The following is a 13014-nucleotide window of genomic DNA, read 5'->3' as shown; positions in this document are numbered from 1 at the left end:
ATCCCCATACTTCACTTTATATTTTTGCTATAAATTTTTGAAATGATTTTTGAAATAATAACTTTGAAATTATTTACTTACAAGTAACTTTCAAAATGTGTGGTTAGGTAATTTCTTGTTAAATCATTGTAAATACTCAAGAATTGTTGCTAAATAAGAAAATCTAACCTAAAATTTATATTTAATATATGAAATTTCTATAAATGCTAAACATAAGTGACAAGTTCGCACATTATTATATTAACAGACATTTAATTAGACATTAATTAATTTAGACTTTATAGTTTTCTCGTGGCTTTTTGGAGCTGATGCTTTATTTCTGATGTCAAACACTTTCATAGGCCCACATAATACTAATCAATCCTGGGCAAGGTTCATATTGCCTAATGGATTAAATAGCACCATTTTCCATATAAAAAAGTACTCAGCTTCCACCTTTCTACAAAGACACAGTGATTAGGTATATTACTGAACCCAGCTGGTATAATATAGGGCAAAACTTTCTGGAGCATAATATCAAAGCAAATTTCAATAACCCAAAGGCCATTTCTCCCTGTGCCCACTGAAGTGCCCTGAAGAATTAGTGTTTTGCAAGAAGAAAGTGATTTTTTTAAATCTGGAAAATTAATGTCATTAACATATGTTGCTATCCACATGGCTATACAATATAATAGTCCAGTAGTTATGGCTAAATTAAGAATAAATCTAGGTGCATAAATAAACTGATGTCCAGTAAACATAGAAACTTCAATCTATAAACCACTTAGCATCTATATCAGAGCAATCAAATATTCTTTCAAATACTTGTTTATAAATTCTTTGTTGTCTTTCTTCTCACAATTGATAAATCTTTCTGGATCCTATCAGATTTATGATTACACCTTATTACTTCACCATAGGTTTATACATGAATGTAGAAAAGCAACATTGAATTTTTAATCACGACTGAGGTCCTTTGATGTGCCTATAACTGCCTCAGGAGCTTTGTCCTCAAGGAACAAAAATTCATTGTCAGAATATGTTAGGCCAGTATACCCAATAGCATAAACAAAAACAAAATAAATACATAAAACCAAAACAAAAAGCACCCATAATAGCAATGTCCAACAGAAATGTAAACTATATTTGTAACTTTAAATTCTAGTAACCACATATTAAAAGGTAAAAAATAGGTGAAATAAATTTTAGTAATATATTTATTAGCACAACATACTCAAAATATCAGCATGTCAACATATAATCAATTTAAGAAGCATTAATCTAACATTTTACAATTTTTTATATGAAGTATACAATATCTGGCATGTAATTTACACTTGAAACATATCTCAATTCAGACTAGCCACATTTTAAGTGTTCTGTAGCCTTATGTGGCTAGTTGCTGCCATATTAAACAGTGCAGACCTAAGCCATAGTTCATGGTTTTTAAACTTGAGCATGCATCAGGATCACCTGGAAGGCCTGTTATAACACAGATTGCTGAGCCCCACTGGCAGAGTTTCTGATTCATAGGTCTGGTTGGAGCCTGAAAATTTATATTTCTAACAAGTTCTTTGATGGTGCTAATGCGGATGATCTGGGAACCACACTTTAAGAACTATGGCTATGGTTCTTTCAAAATCCAACTTCAGAGCCATTTTACACTATATTAACATGAATGATCAAGAACTGACCCTAGGTATTGTCACTATTGTACCACAATATTGTTGTATTATTGCAGTTTATAAACCTTGCAAATTACCATTTACATTATGGGTAGTATGGAGTAATTATTCATATGGATGGGTAGTCCTTAGATCTTCATGTCTATTACTCTCTGAGTGCTTCTTTCCAGGAGGCTGGACAGGGGAGAGATGTTTATTGGCTTGCTTGTTCTTAGTGAGTATTTACAGAGCTGTATTAATACCATATCCATATGCGTGCTCTGATCCTCAGGTAGAAAATCGTTCCAGTTGGCAAACTGTTGATCAATAAATTGATAACCTGCCCAGTATAGGTTCAAGGCTCTAAGAGCAATTAATTTGATTTTTAATGTGTTTCAAAAACATTGAACTTTATTATATTAAGTGAATAATAGTCTACTGTTTTTGAGCTCAATGAAAATTTTTAAAAACATATTAGACTCCATGGTTCTTTAAGCTATGACATGAATTTATCTCTGAATAAGTTCAGAGATTGTATTCAGGTGAGCAGGTCCTGGCCACCAAATTGTTGATGATTCTGATCATTTATGAAAGATGTAGTTTACTCCTATCTCTACATAAATATTTCATTTCCCTTGTTTTATTTCTGTAGAAAAGCAATGAGGAGTTAATACCTTGTCTTTAAACTTTGTTTTTGTCACAAGAGTACAAAAACAGCATCTGAACCTCCATTGGCCCCTCCTGTGTCTGAAGAAGAAGATGAAGAGGAGGAGGAAGAAGAAGATGACAATGAGCCCCCACCAGTTATTGCACCAAGACCAGAGCATACAAAATCAGTAAGTCACAAGTGACTACTTTCAAGTGAGTCAAAAAATGCCCTTTGGAATAGTCATAGAGTTAGAATACAGTTAAACAAGTAGTACCTATTAAACATAGTTTATGTTCCAAGAACTAGAGTATAAGATATGACCAAGGTTTTGAGGATGTTGTTTGAGGATACAAGATTAGCACATTAAACAACTAGAGGATAATAACAAACAATACATAAATAACTGCTAAATTATAAAACTGTTGGAGAAGTTAAGATAAGGAAGGAAATCTATGTAAACCAGGTAGGAAGAATTGCATAAACAGAGGTCCCCAGATCAGAATTAGCAGGGCATATATAGGGATGTCCAAAGACTAGCTCCCATGATCTTTCAAGGGTGTTGTACTTTCAGCTACTTAAACTCCTTTTTTTTTTTTTTTTTTAAAGAAAATACCACTTAAAAAATTCATTGAAATGACAATACCTTGACTCCACCCTCTTTCCTTGGCCTGCTGTTTTAATTTTTGTTTTTTTTTGTTTGGTTGTTTGTTTGTTTGTTTTAAGATCTACACTCGTTCTGTGGTTGAATCCATTGCTTCACCAGCAGCACCAAATAAAGAGGTCACACCACCCTCTGCTGAGAATGCCAATTCCAGTACTTTGTACAGAAACACAGATCGGCAAAGAAAAAAATCCAAGATGACAGATGAGGAGATCTTAGAGAAACTAAGTGAGTACTTTTGTCGTGATTATATTCTTCATGGGAGTGTTTCTCATAAGCCATTTAAAATGGGAATTGATCCTTTGGAGGTTTTAATCTGCTTATATTAACTTCAGGCGTCCCAAAATCATGAGATGAAAACTTTGGGACTCACTGCATATGCCAGATACTTCCTCCCTTCCACTCCTAATTTGACAGGAATTAAGTATTTTTACTTGAAGGAATCAATTGAGGTGAAAACTTGATAAGGCAAATTAAGTATCAAGTTTTAAGATTATATCTGCAAAATATATAGAATAGTCTGATAAAATATGTTATGATCATAACCCAAGGGCCTTCAACTAATCAGTGATGATAAATATATCAACCTCAAAGCCCAACAGTCAGTCAAAACTTAGAACCACAAATAATATAGTTTTCCCCTTAATTCAGAAGCATTTCTATGTGGCAGGAGAGACAGAGCCAGCAAATGCTAGTCACTTCCTTCCACAGTGTCATTAGTGTGTACATGCTCATGTGTACACACTTGTTGCCCCAGTTTATAAAACACTTACCTTTTAGTTACTTTTCTGGGTCAAGAAGATTAAAAAAAAATATATATATATATATAATCTGCTGAAAAGTTAAAGGTTTATAAAGCATATTCATTAAACTTATACTGCAAAAGCATCTAGCAAATTGCTAGATATCAGCAATCAGTGTCCCCCAACCCCCAGTTTTACTAACTCCTACTCATCCTTCAAAACTCAGCTCAAAAGTTGCCTCCTCAGAAAACTGTTGCTTGTCTCTCCCAGTCCAAGTTAAGGGCTTCTCTTCTTTACCAGTTTTATTGGAGAACATATCACACCATATTAGTCTGACTTCTTCACTAGATTGTGAGCTTCTCAAGGACAGGGACTATGTCCTTTTTTCCCTATATGTCCAACTCCTAGTTCATGCCTATTACATAAAGGCATACAACAAATGCTTGTTGAGTGAATGAATGAAAAAATAATTAAACAAATACATCTTTCCCGAGTTCCTATTTGTCTGTTCTATACAAGAAACTTTGGAGGACACAATAGAATGAAACTTTCCTGTCATCAAGAAACTTAATCTTTTTTGGAAAATATGGTTTAATAGTATGATACAATTAGAGAATAAAAGAATCTCATTTCAACTAAAAAAAAAGACCTCAGAAAAACAAGAGAGTAATTCCCACTACAGGCCACAGGGAGGCTCTGCAGAGGTGGTGGTAGGATGATTTTGCCCTCCAAAGGACATATAGCAATGTGTGGAGAGTGTTTTTATTGTCATGATTCACAGATTGCTAGTAGCATCTAGTGGGTAGAGGCTAAGGATGCTTCTAAACATCTTAGAGTGCACAGGACAGCTACCCTCCACCTGCCTTACAATAAAGAATTATTCAATCCAAAATGTCAACAGCGCTGAGATTGAGACATTTGAGTTAGAAGCATTTGGAAAGGCAAAGGTCGGAGTTGCAGCTGTCAGTGAGCACTCAGAACTACAATTGCTAGATTTTTGCTAACTGACTTTACTATTCATGATTAAATATGCCACTAGCACTAATACTAACAATTTGCTATAATAACAGCAGAAATAATTCTCATTTATTGGGCATCTTCTGTATGGGCCACTTTACATACATTGTCATAGTTTATTTTCACAGTAATTCCTTGCAGCTGATCTTAATATCCTCGCTTTACAGCTCAGTGAATGTAGTAAGCTTTAAAAAGCTTAAGTGACCAAGTCACCAAACCAAAGTGTGGCACAGCCAAAGTTTGAACTGAGACCTGTTTACCTTTAAAGGTTTCACTTTTTCCATTACCTACCCACTTTGTTTCTGCATACTTTTGAAAAAAGGAAGGATGAAATGAAAGAATTGCCTGCATAATTTAAGTTCAATTATTCAGACAATTGCCACAATGTTTTCCTTTATTTTGCATATGTAGACATCACCTATGTGATTATATCAGATTTTAAAAATCTAACTTGCTTTAATAAAATGACTATTTGTTATCCATTTCAAATTGCAATAGGTTTATTACAACAAAACGCTTGTATAGTTTTGTTAAGTTAGCTGACAGAGAAACAAGCATTATTTCCTTGGGCCAAAATTTTGCTTTGCTTGTATACTCTACTGGTGCGAGAGCTGTGTCCTTATTATTTGTTGTTTATTCTGCTCTACACTGAGCAGCGTGGTGAAGAAAGGGGAAGCTAACTTTGATTACATTTTCATTAAGAATTACGTGTTTTGTTTTGTTTTTTCTGTACTGGACTTCATGCTTGGGCATAGAAAGAATCATTTTCCCTCTAGCCAGCAGGCCACCTGTGACTGCCAACCTTTCATTAGACTTGTAGATTTTGGCAAAGTGAACCTGCCGAGAAATGGAACAGTGCTTCTCCTGAAGCAGATCCAGTGAACTATAGTCCAAAGTCTACAAAGTCAGACTTTCTTGCTCCTGCTTCACCATTACACTTTCTGTGCCTTCTCTCTGCCATTACACCTTTGTCTAAGGATAACTTTAGACAAGTCACTTAACTCCTCTGAGCCTCAGCTTTTAATCTGTGGAGATAAGAATCATAACTACATTTTTGTAAGAGACAGGTCTGGCGTGCACTGGGACAATCATAGCCACTGCAACCTTGACCTCGTGGGCTCAAACGATCCACCTCAGCCTCCCAAGTAGCTAGAATTTTAGGTGCGCACCACCATGCCCAGCTAATTTTTTATTGTTTTGTACAGATGGGGTCTTGCTGTGTTGCCCAGAATCTGGTCTTGAACTCCTGACCTCAAGCAGTCCTCCTGCCTCAACCTCCCAATATGCTGGTATTACAGGCAGGAGCCACCAAGCCTAGGGAGTTCATCCCATAGTTAAGAGGGCAGATACTGGAGCCAGAAGGATCTACATTTAAATAATAGATCCATTGCTATTAGTTGTGTCACCTAGGGCCAGTTATTTAAATTTTTGGGGCCTGCATTTTCTCATCTAAAAAGTGGGGATAATGATAATATAAAAACCTCAGGAACAGTATCGGGCACATCATAGGTGCTCAATAGGTGGTAGTTATTATTACATGAGTATATAGCCTTAATAAGATAATACAGTGGGTCAAGCTTTGAAATAAGTCATCACTGGGTCTCAGTCATATACTTATACTAGCTGTATGTCTTTAGTCAAGTCACTTAACATGTCTGAACATCAGTTTCTTTATCTGGAAGATGGAGATAATAATAGTACCTATATAATAGGGGTTATGTGAGGACTAAATTAGTTAAAGTATATAAGACACCTAGCACAATAAACAGTAGTATTAAATTATTATGCTATTTTTATAGAGTGAGAGTGATCATAATTTTCAGCATACAAATGGGGGTATGGGTTTTACAGTGGGACAGAATGATTGAAGCCAGGAATAATCCCAGATGTATGATCACTGTACAGAAGCCATCAAGTGTCTTGTACTCAAGGGCATCATTGGAGCTTGGGGAAAGAGTAGAGGAGCCTGTGCTGAGAGACTGAGAGGTAAAAGAGGGGAAAAAGGGAAACAGGGAGGTAGAAAAGTGGCCAACATCCCATAGTAGAGTGGACCTCATAAGCATGATGAAGAATAGATGGCACCCTCTACTAAACCATCCTCACCTTCAGTGTCAGTGATCTGGTTACTAAGAGGTGGGCAGACCAGACCACAGAGCTATTCATCTTTCAATGCAGATACTGATTGTGGTGGCCAGACCAAGAGATCATTAATGGCTGAAATGAACAGATCACCTTTCAGTTTTATACAGACAAATAGACTGGGTCTGGCTTGTTCACTGTGGTCTGTCCAGATCTGATGGAAAATAGAGAAACCCCCTATTTTAGTGACATTTTAGTGACAAATTTCAAAAGCCATTGACTGTCAGTAAAATTGTGTAATACAGAAAATTTGTCTTCAACCTCCTTCCTCTGGGCCCCACAATCACCTATTCCTCGTTTCTCGCCTCCCACAGCATTCCTCACTCAAAACCCTTTTTCCTAATTCACCCTCATATAGAACTGATATCAATTTAGAGAAATATTTTCATTTTTCTCAGAAATAAAAATCTTCACTATGCTAAAAGGATCATCTTTTAATGGTAGGAGTTCACCTTAGCTTAATATGACAGAAAATACATTGATGGGATTTTCTGTCACTGTCACTGAACCCATATCATGAATGCTATTTTCAAATACAAGTATTTAGTGATTTCTTAAAACTTGTACTTTCAAACGAATGGTTTCTTTCTTATTTAGGAAGTTCTGGTAGGAAATTGTTCCGGTATTGCTTTTTTATTCTTTTCATTTTGATTTGCTGATTTTAAAAAAATTCTCCTTATTCTGTCACAGTGTTTTTTATTTATTGTAATTTGCAAAAACAAATTATAATAAGTAATGGAAAAGATCACTTTAAAAGCTTGTTTTGTAATTGAAAATGGTAAGCAAGGCCTCTTGTATGCTTGCCTAACATCAGTAGATGGCAGCACACACTCTCCTGTGAAGGGCAATGGATGTGCAGACGCCATTTTATTTAAATAGCAGTTCAGTTCAGAAGCTTATCAAAATGGTTGTCTTTTGGTAATCCTCATGAAAAGATTTATTTCCAGTTTTTTTTTTCCCCCTGCTTACCATATAAATAAAGGTTGAATAATTTACTGCCATGAAGCCAAATTAACTGAACTCCACCAATTGAAATGGGTCCTAATTCAGAAAGTGGCTTGGGCTGAAGCTTATTTGCTGTTTCTATAAGAAACGAGTTTGCTCTGCAACTTAATAGTAAAACTTTTTTAGAAGACTTTAAACTGCTTAATAAAATTATGGTTTCAAGTGACTTCAAAATCATCATTTCATTAAAATAAAAAAGCCCAGGCCCTTACTCATTAATAGCTAACTTGAATAAGAATGGCTCTCAGTTATATGGAAATCTGTTAGACAAGTTGAAAAACAAAATACCCACTTAGAAATTGCTAAATTGGTGGCATTCTATACATATAGCTCAAGTAAAATTATTCTCCAACCTTACCTTAAACTATGGAGCATTTACAAAAGGAAATAACTAATTGTATTTTATTTTAATTCAGCAAATATTTATTTAGTATTCAATATATTCTATACACAGCATTGTGTGAGGAGGCACTGAAGATACAGAGATGAATAAGACATGGCTCCTGTCCTTGAGACATGGTCTAAAAGGTGATATCAAATACCATGATATCAAATACCATGCACACACAAAGGAACCTGTGCAGATGGCTGCTTACTTCACAGAGTAATTCAGCACAAGTGTTACATTGTGACCAAGACCTTAAATGAACCAGGAAGAACTGTGGAATTCCTATGATGTATATAATGTACTTTTCTAGCCATGGATACAACAATGAATGAATGCCAGATGACTGTGGAACCCTTCAGTTCTAATTCTTACAACTCTAAGTTCCAAATAGATAGATATAGGCCTCTGAAGTATTAAGTACAGAGAGAGAGAAAGCAAGGGCAAGACAGAGAGAGAGAGAGAAGATACATTAGTAGCACAGAAAAAGGAAGTTGTTAATTATTCAAAGGAATCAGAAAAAAATCAGAAAAACCTTTCGAGAAGAGGCAACATCTAAGCTGTTTTTAAGAATAAATAGGAACTTGCCACAGAGAAAATATGGGAAGGACATTTCAGGCAGAGAATGCGTCAAAGAAGACTTGAAGGTTTATGTCTGGGAACTCTGACTTATTCAGTGTTACTTAAATAAAGAATTGGCAGTGGATGGTGATACTGGAGTTGTAGGAGTAAGCAGGTGCTGATCATGAGCTACCATTAGTTTATTATGCTCAGAGCATAAAGTTCTAGTGGGGAAGTGGTAAAATATGAGAAGAGAATGAAGCAGGAGCAAGATTAGGAACCTTGCATTGCCAAGGAGTTTTGGCTTTCGTATGTAGGTATTAGGGAGCTATAACCAGAGAATCACATCATCAGGTCTTCACTTACAGGATCCTGATAGAGATGTAGAGCCTTGACTAGAGAGGGCAGCAGCTAGAAACCAGAAGTCTAGTTAGGAGGCTATTGGAATAATCCAGGAAAAAGATGATGAGAGCCCCAACCAAAGCAGCAGTAATGAGGAAGGGACACATTAAAAAGGTGTCTAGGAGATATCTTGTCCACCAAGATATAGGCCCTTGGTGGACAACTGCATATGGAAAGTGAAAGTAAGAGACAAAGTAAGAGTCAATGACGACTCGCAGATTTCTGACTCAGGCTACTGAATAGATGGATTGGCATACTACTGACTGACATTGGAAATACAAAAGTAAAAGTATTATAACAACCCATATATTAGTGAAGTGTTATTTAACTTAATTGAAAAGTGTGCTTTCATTACAAAAACAGAAACAAAAACAAACAAAAAAAACCCAACAACTTGATGAGTAATCCATGAGTGAAATGTTTAACTAATTATTTTCCCCAAGGTATACTATCTACTGTTAGGTCTAAATTAAGTTATATACTAGCCCAGAAAATAGACTGTTGTGTAAATTAGCATGAAGTATTTATTATCTGTGGCACATAACTGAGCACTTGAATACATATTTTCTCTTTCTTATTCATTTAATCAACAAACATTTGTTTAGTATCAGCCACTGTTCTAGGCTCCAAAGTTACAGGGATGAAAAGACAAAGTTCCTGCCCTCAAGAAGCAGCATGTAAATCTCAGTAGAAGGATCAGAGAAGCTGGATAATTTGAGATTTTATTGAAATGATAAATAAGAATTCATGGGTTAGATAGGAAAGGGAAAGGGGGAACACAAAGTGCAAAGACCTAAGCACTAGATAGTGATAGCATTACTAAGATATAAAGTAGTAAGGGTAGAGAAAAAGAATAATAATATAAAGCTAGACTGGTTAGATAGAAGCCAGGTGATGCTAAATGGTGAAGGGACTTCTCTGTCTAACTACAGAATTTGGATTTAATCCTGTAGTGGAAAGGAGCGTTTGAGGAATTATGAACAGTGGAGCAGAATCACTCTGATATAGGATTATTGTACATCTTAGTCTGTCCAGGACAGTCTCATTTTTTATGAATAATATGGTTCCCTTTTCCAAAGGCATGGAGTAAGAGGAACTAGAGAAAACAGAATCTCTAAGTAGGTTATGACTGGCATGATTGTTTGGATAAGAGGTATTGAAGGCCTGAACAATAGGAATGGCCGTGGGCATAGAGAGAAGAGTATGAATAAGAGTGACAACTAGAAGGTAGAAGCTAAGATCTTCTCTTGATTCGTTCACATGTGAAAATCTCGTCTTACCAACTGAACACTTCTTTGTACCATGTGTTAGTAAGATATAACTCAAAGGTAATAATACTGACATGTTTGCTTCCAAAAAGAAAGGAGGGCCAGAGGCATCCAAATAAATGATGCCCTTTAAAGTACGACCCTTGAAAAGCTGCACCCTTATTGCCATGATGGTTCTATAACCCCAAGTTTTTTCTAGACCTTTTTGAACACTGCATTGAAGAGTCAGTGCTACTTCTGTGGTATTTATTCTGAGTGATAGCAAGTATTCATCCTCTCAGTGATGGATTGGATTTTTTGAAATAGCAAAACTAATATTTTTAAAGAGCCAAACGTGAAAAATTAATGGTTTCCTTATGTAGCTTATAAACTTACTAAGAAATGTTTGGAGCTATCTATAGAAACAGAAAGTAGATTAGTTGTTGCCTAGGTATGTTTTGGGAAGCTAAAGGAGGATGGGGAGTAACTGCTAACAGGTAACAGGTACAAGGTTTCTTTCTGGGATAATGAAAATATTCTAAAATTAGATCATGATGACGTTTACACAACACAATAAATATGTTAAAAACATTCAATTGTACGCTCTAGGTGGTTGAACTTTGTTATGTAAATCATATGTCAGTAAATCTGAGAACTAGCAGTGTCCTGGGTTCAGAAATAGTTTTAAAAACACATGGGTATCATTACTTTGTGATCAAACTTTGTTCTTCATTAGACTCATTTCCATCCCCACACCTTTAGCATTGTACTAGGTACATAGTAATTACTCTATAGATATTTGCCCAGTAGAATTAGATGTAATATAGTGCTTCAGTTCAATTCAGAGAAGATAGTGATTTTACTAAATTGTGTGGATAAGTTCTTAGACCTTTTTTTTTAGCTATTATACCAATTTATGTACCCAGTATCAGTGAACAAGGGTTCCAATTGCTGTACATCATTGATAGCATTTGATATTGACAACCTTTTTAATTTTAGCCACTCTGATAGGCCTGTAGTGTGAACTCATTCTGGTTTTAATGTGTATTTTCCGGAATACTGTGAGGCTGAGAACATTTTTGTATTTTACTCAACTTCAACTTTTGTTATAAAGGGTATACACATGCAGGTTTGTTACATGGGTAAATTGTGTGATGCTGAGGCTTAGAATTCTAATGATGCCTTCACCCAGGCAGTAAGCATAGTACTCAATAGGTATTTCTTCAGTCCTCCTCCCCATCCTCCCCTGTCTAGTGATCCCCAGTGTTTATTGTTCCTATCTTTACACTTGCAGGCATTCAGTGTTTAACTCCCACTTATAAGTGACAACATGTAGTATTTGTTGTTTTTTTCTTTTTTTTTCTTGCATTAGTTTGCTTAGGATTATGGCCTCTAGCTCCATCCCTGCCTTAGGTGTTTTTTTTATCTCCTAATATATAATATCATGAGAACTTTTTATAGAATATAAGCAAAATGGGTTATATTACTACTTTAATTAATATAAAACTATTTATTATTTTAATAAATAGAAAGTATCATTTCCATATAAATTATAGAAATCACATGAGAGTATTTGTCTAATGTTTTGTCACTGACTCTGCCATCTCAATTTTTATTATTAAATTTAAAAAACAGTCAATCAATTTCCATTTCTCTCTCTCTCTCTCTCTCTCTCTCCCTCCACCTTCTCCCTCTCTCCTACACCTCCTCCTCTCTCCTTCTCTCCCCACCCTTCTCTTAGGAAGCATTGTGAGTGTTGGGGACCCAAAGAAAAAATACACAAGATTTGAAAAAATTGGTCAAGGGTAAGTGATTTTTATTTGAAATATAAAAAGATGTGTATGAGCAACATACATTAAAATTAAAATTCAGTAAGAGCTTGGGTTTCTGGTAAATTATGCTTCTTATTTCCTGGATTATATTTGTGTCTTGCATTCTTAGTGTTGACCTTTCAGCTGCAGGGCTGACTGTTCATTAACCTAGGAGCACATCCTGCTGAAATCTTCATTATTGGTGGGCTGACAGTGACTTCTGTGGGGACATTTCGATCCCATGTAGTTAAAAGATTCAAACAGATTTCTCTAGAAAAAGCAGTAGGGTTATGGAAATTTCTAGCTTACGTAAAACCCCTTTTATCCCATTTCCCACTTCAGCTACATGGATGGTATGATTAAGATCCTGTTTTATTATCAGAATGTAAAGTGACAAACTGAGGGTGGGGAATGTCCTTATGGAATGATCTGGAGGTAGGCAGAGTTGTCTGAGTGTGGAGGAAACAGACAATAATCCCTAAATGAGACCTAGTGCATCATTTTCACTTAGTATACTTGTTAAAGATTCCCAGGCTCCACTGCCAAAGATTTGATTTAGAAGTCTGGAGTGGGTTTGAGTGATCTGAACTTTGCAAAAGTTCCTCAGATAATCCTGATAATCGCCAAGACATGGGAACCATTGCATTAAATTATTCACTAAAGCTGAAGGCAGAAGTCACCAGTTCTGCAAGTCAACTGTAATTATGCATGTCTCTCAGGCCTCAACGTGAAACTAGACAGGTGGGTCTGA

The 13014-nt window shown here is 35.7% G+C and overlaps 1 protein-coding gene across 19 annotated transcripts in view; it reads left to right on the top strand.

Annotated features, from left to right (window-relative positions):
* Nucleotides 1–13014, top strand: part of PAK3 (p21 (RAC1) activated kinase 3) — a 287181-nt gene that overhangs the window by 223915 nt on the left and 50252 nt on the right. For all 19 annotated transcript variants that reach the window (XM_032250843.1, XM_032250841.1, XM_032250836.1 and 16 more), the window contains 3 exons: nt 2348–2479; nt 3016–3181; nt 12194–12257. In XM_032250843.1, coding sequence (XP_032106734.1) covers nt 2348–2479; nt 3016–3181; nt 12194–12257 — 362 coding nt within the window. The remainder of the gene's footprint in view (nt 1–2347; nt 2480–3015; nt 3182–12193; nt 12258–13014) is intronic.

The sequence above is a fragment of the Sapajus apella genome, unplaced genomic scaffold (assembly GCF_009761245.1).
Source record: "Sapajus apella isolate SASKATOON/1434 unplaced genomic scaffold, GSC_monkey_1.0 scaffold73, whole genome shotgun sequence".
Lineage (NCBI taxonomy): Eukaryota > Metazoa > Chordata > Mammalia > Primates > Cebidae > Sapajus > Sapajus apella.
The sequence above is the reverse complement of the archived record's forward strand: the minus strand, read 5'-3'. Positions and strand labels throughout refer to the sequence as shown.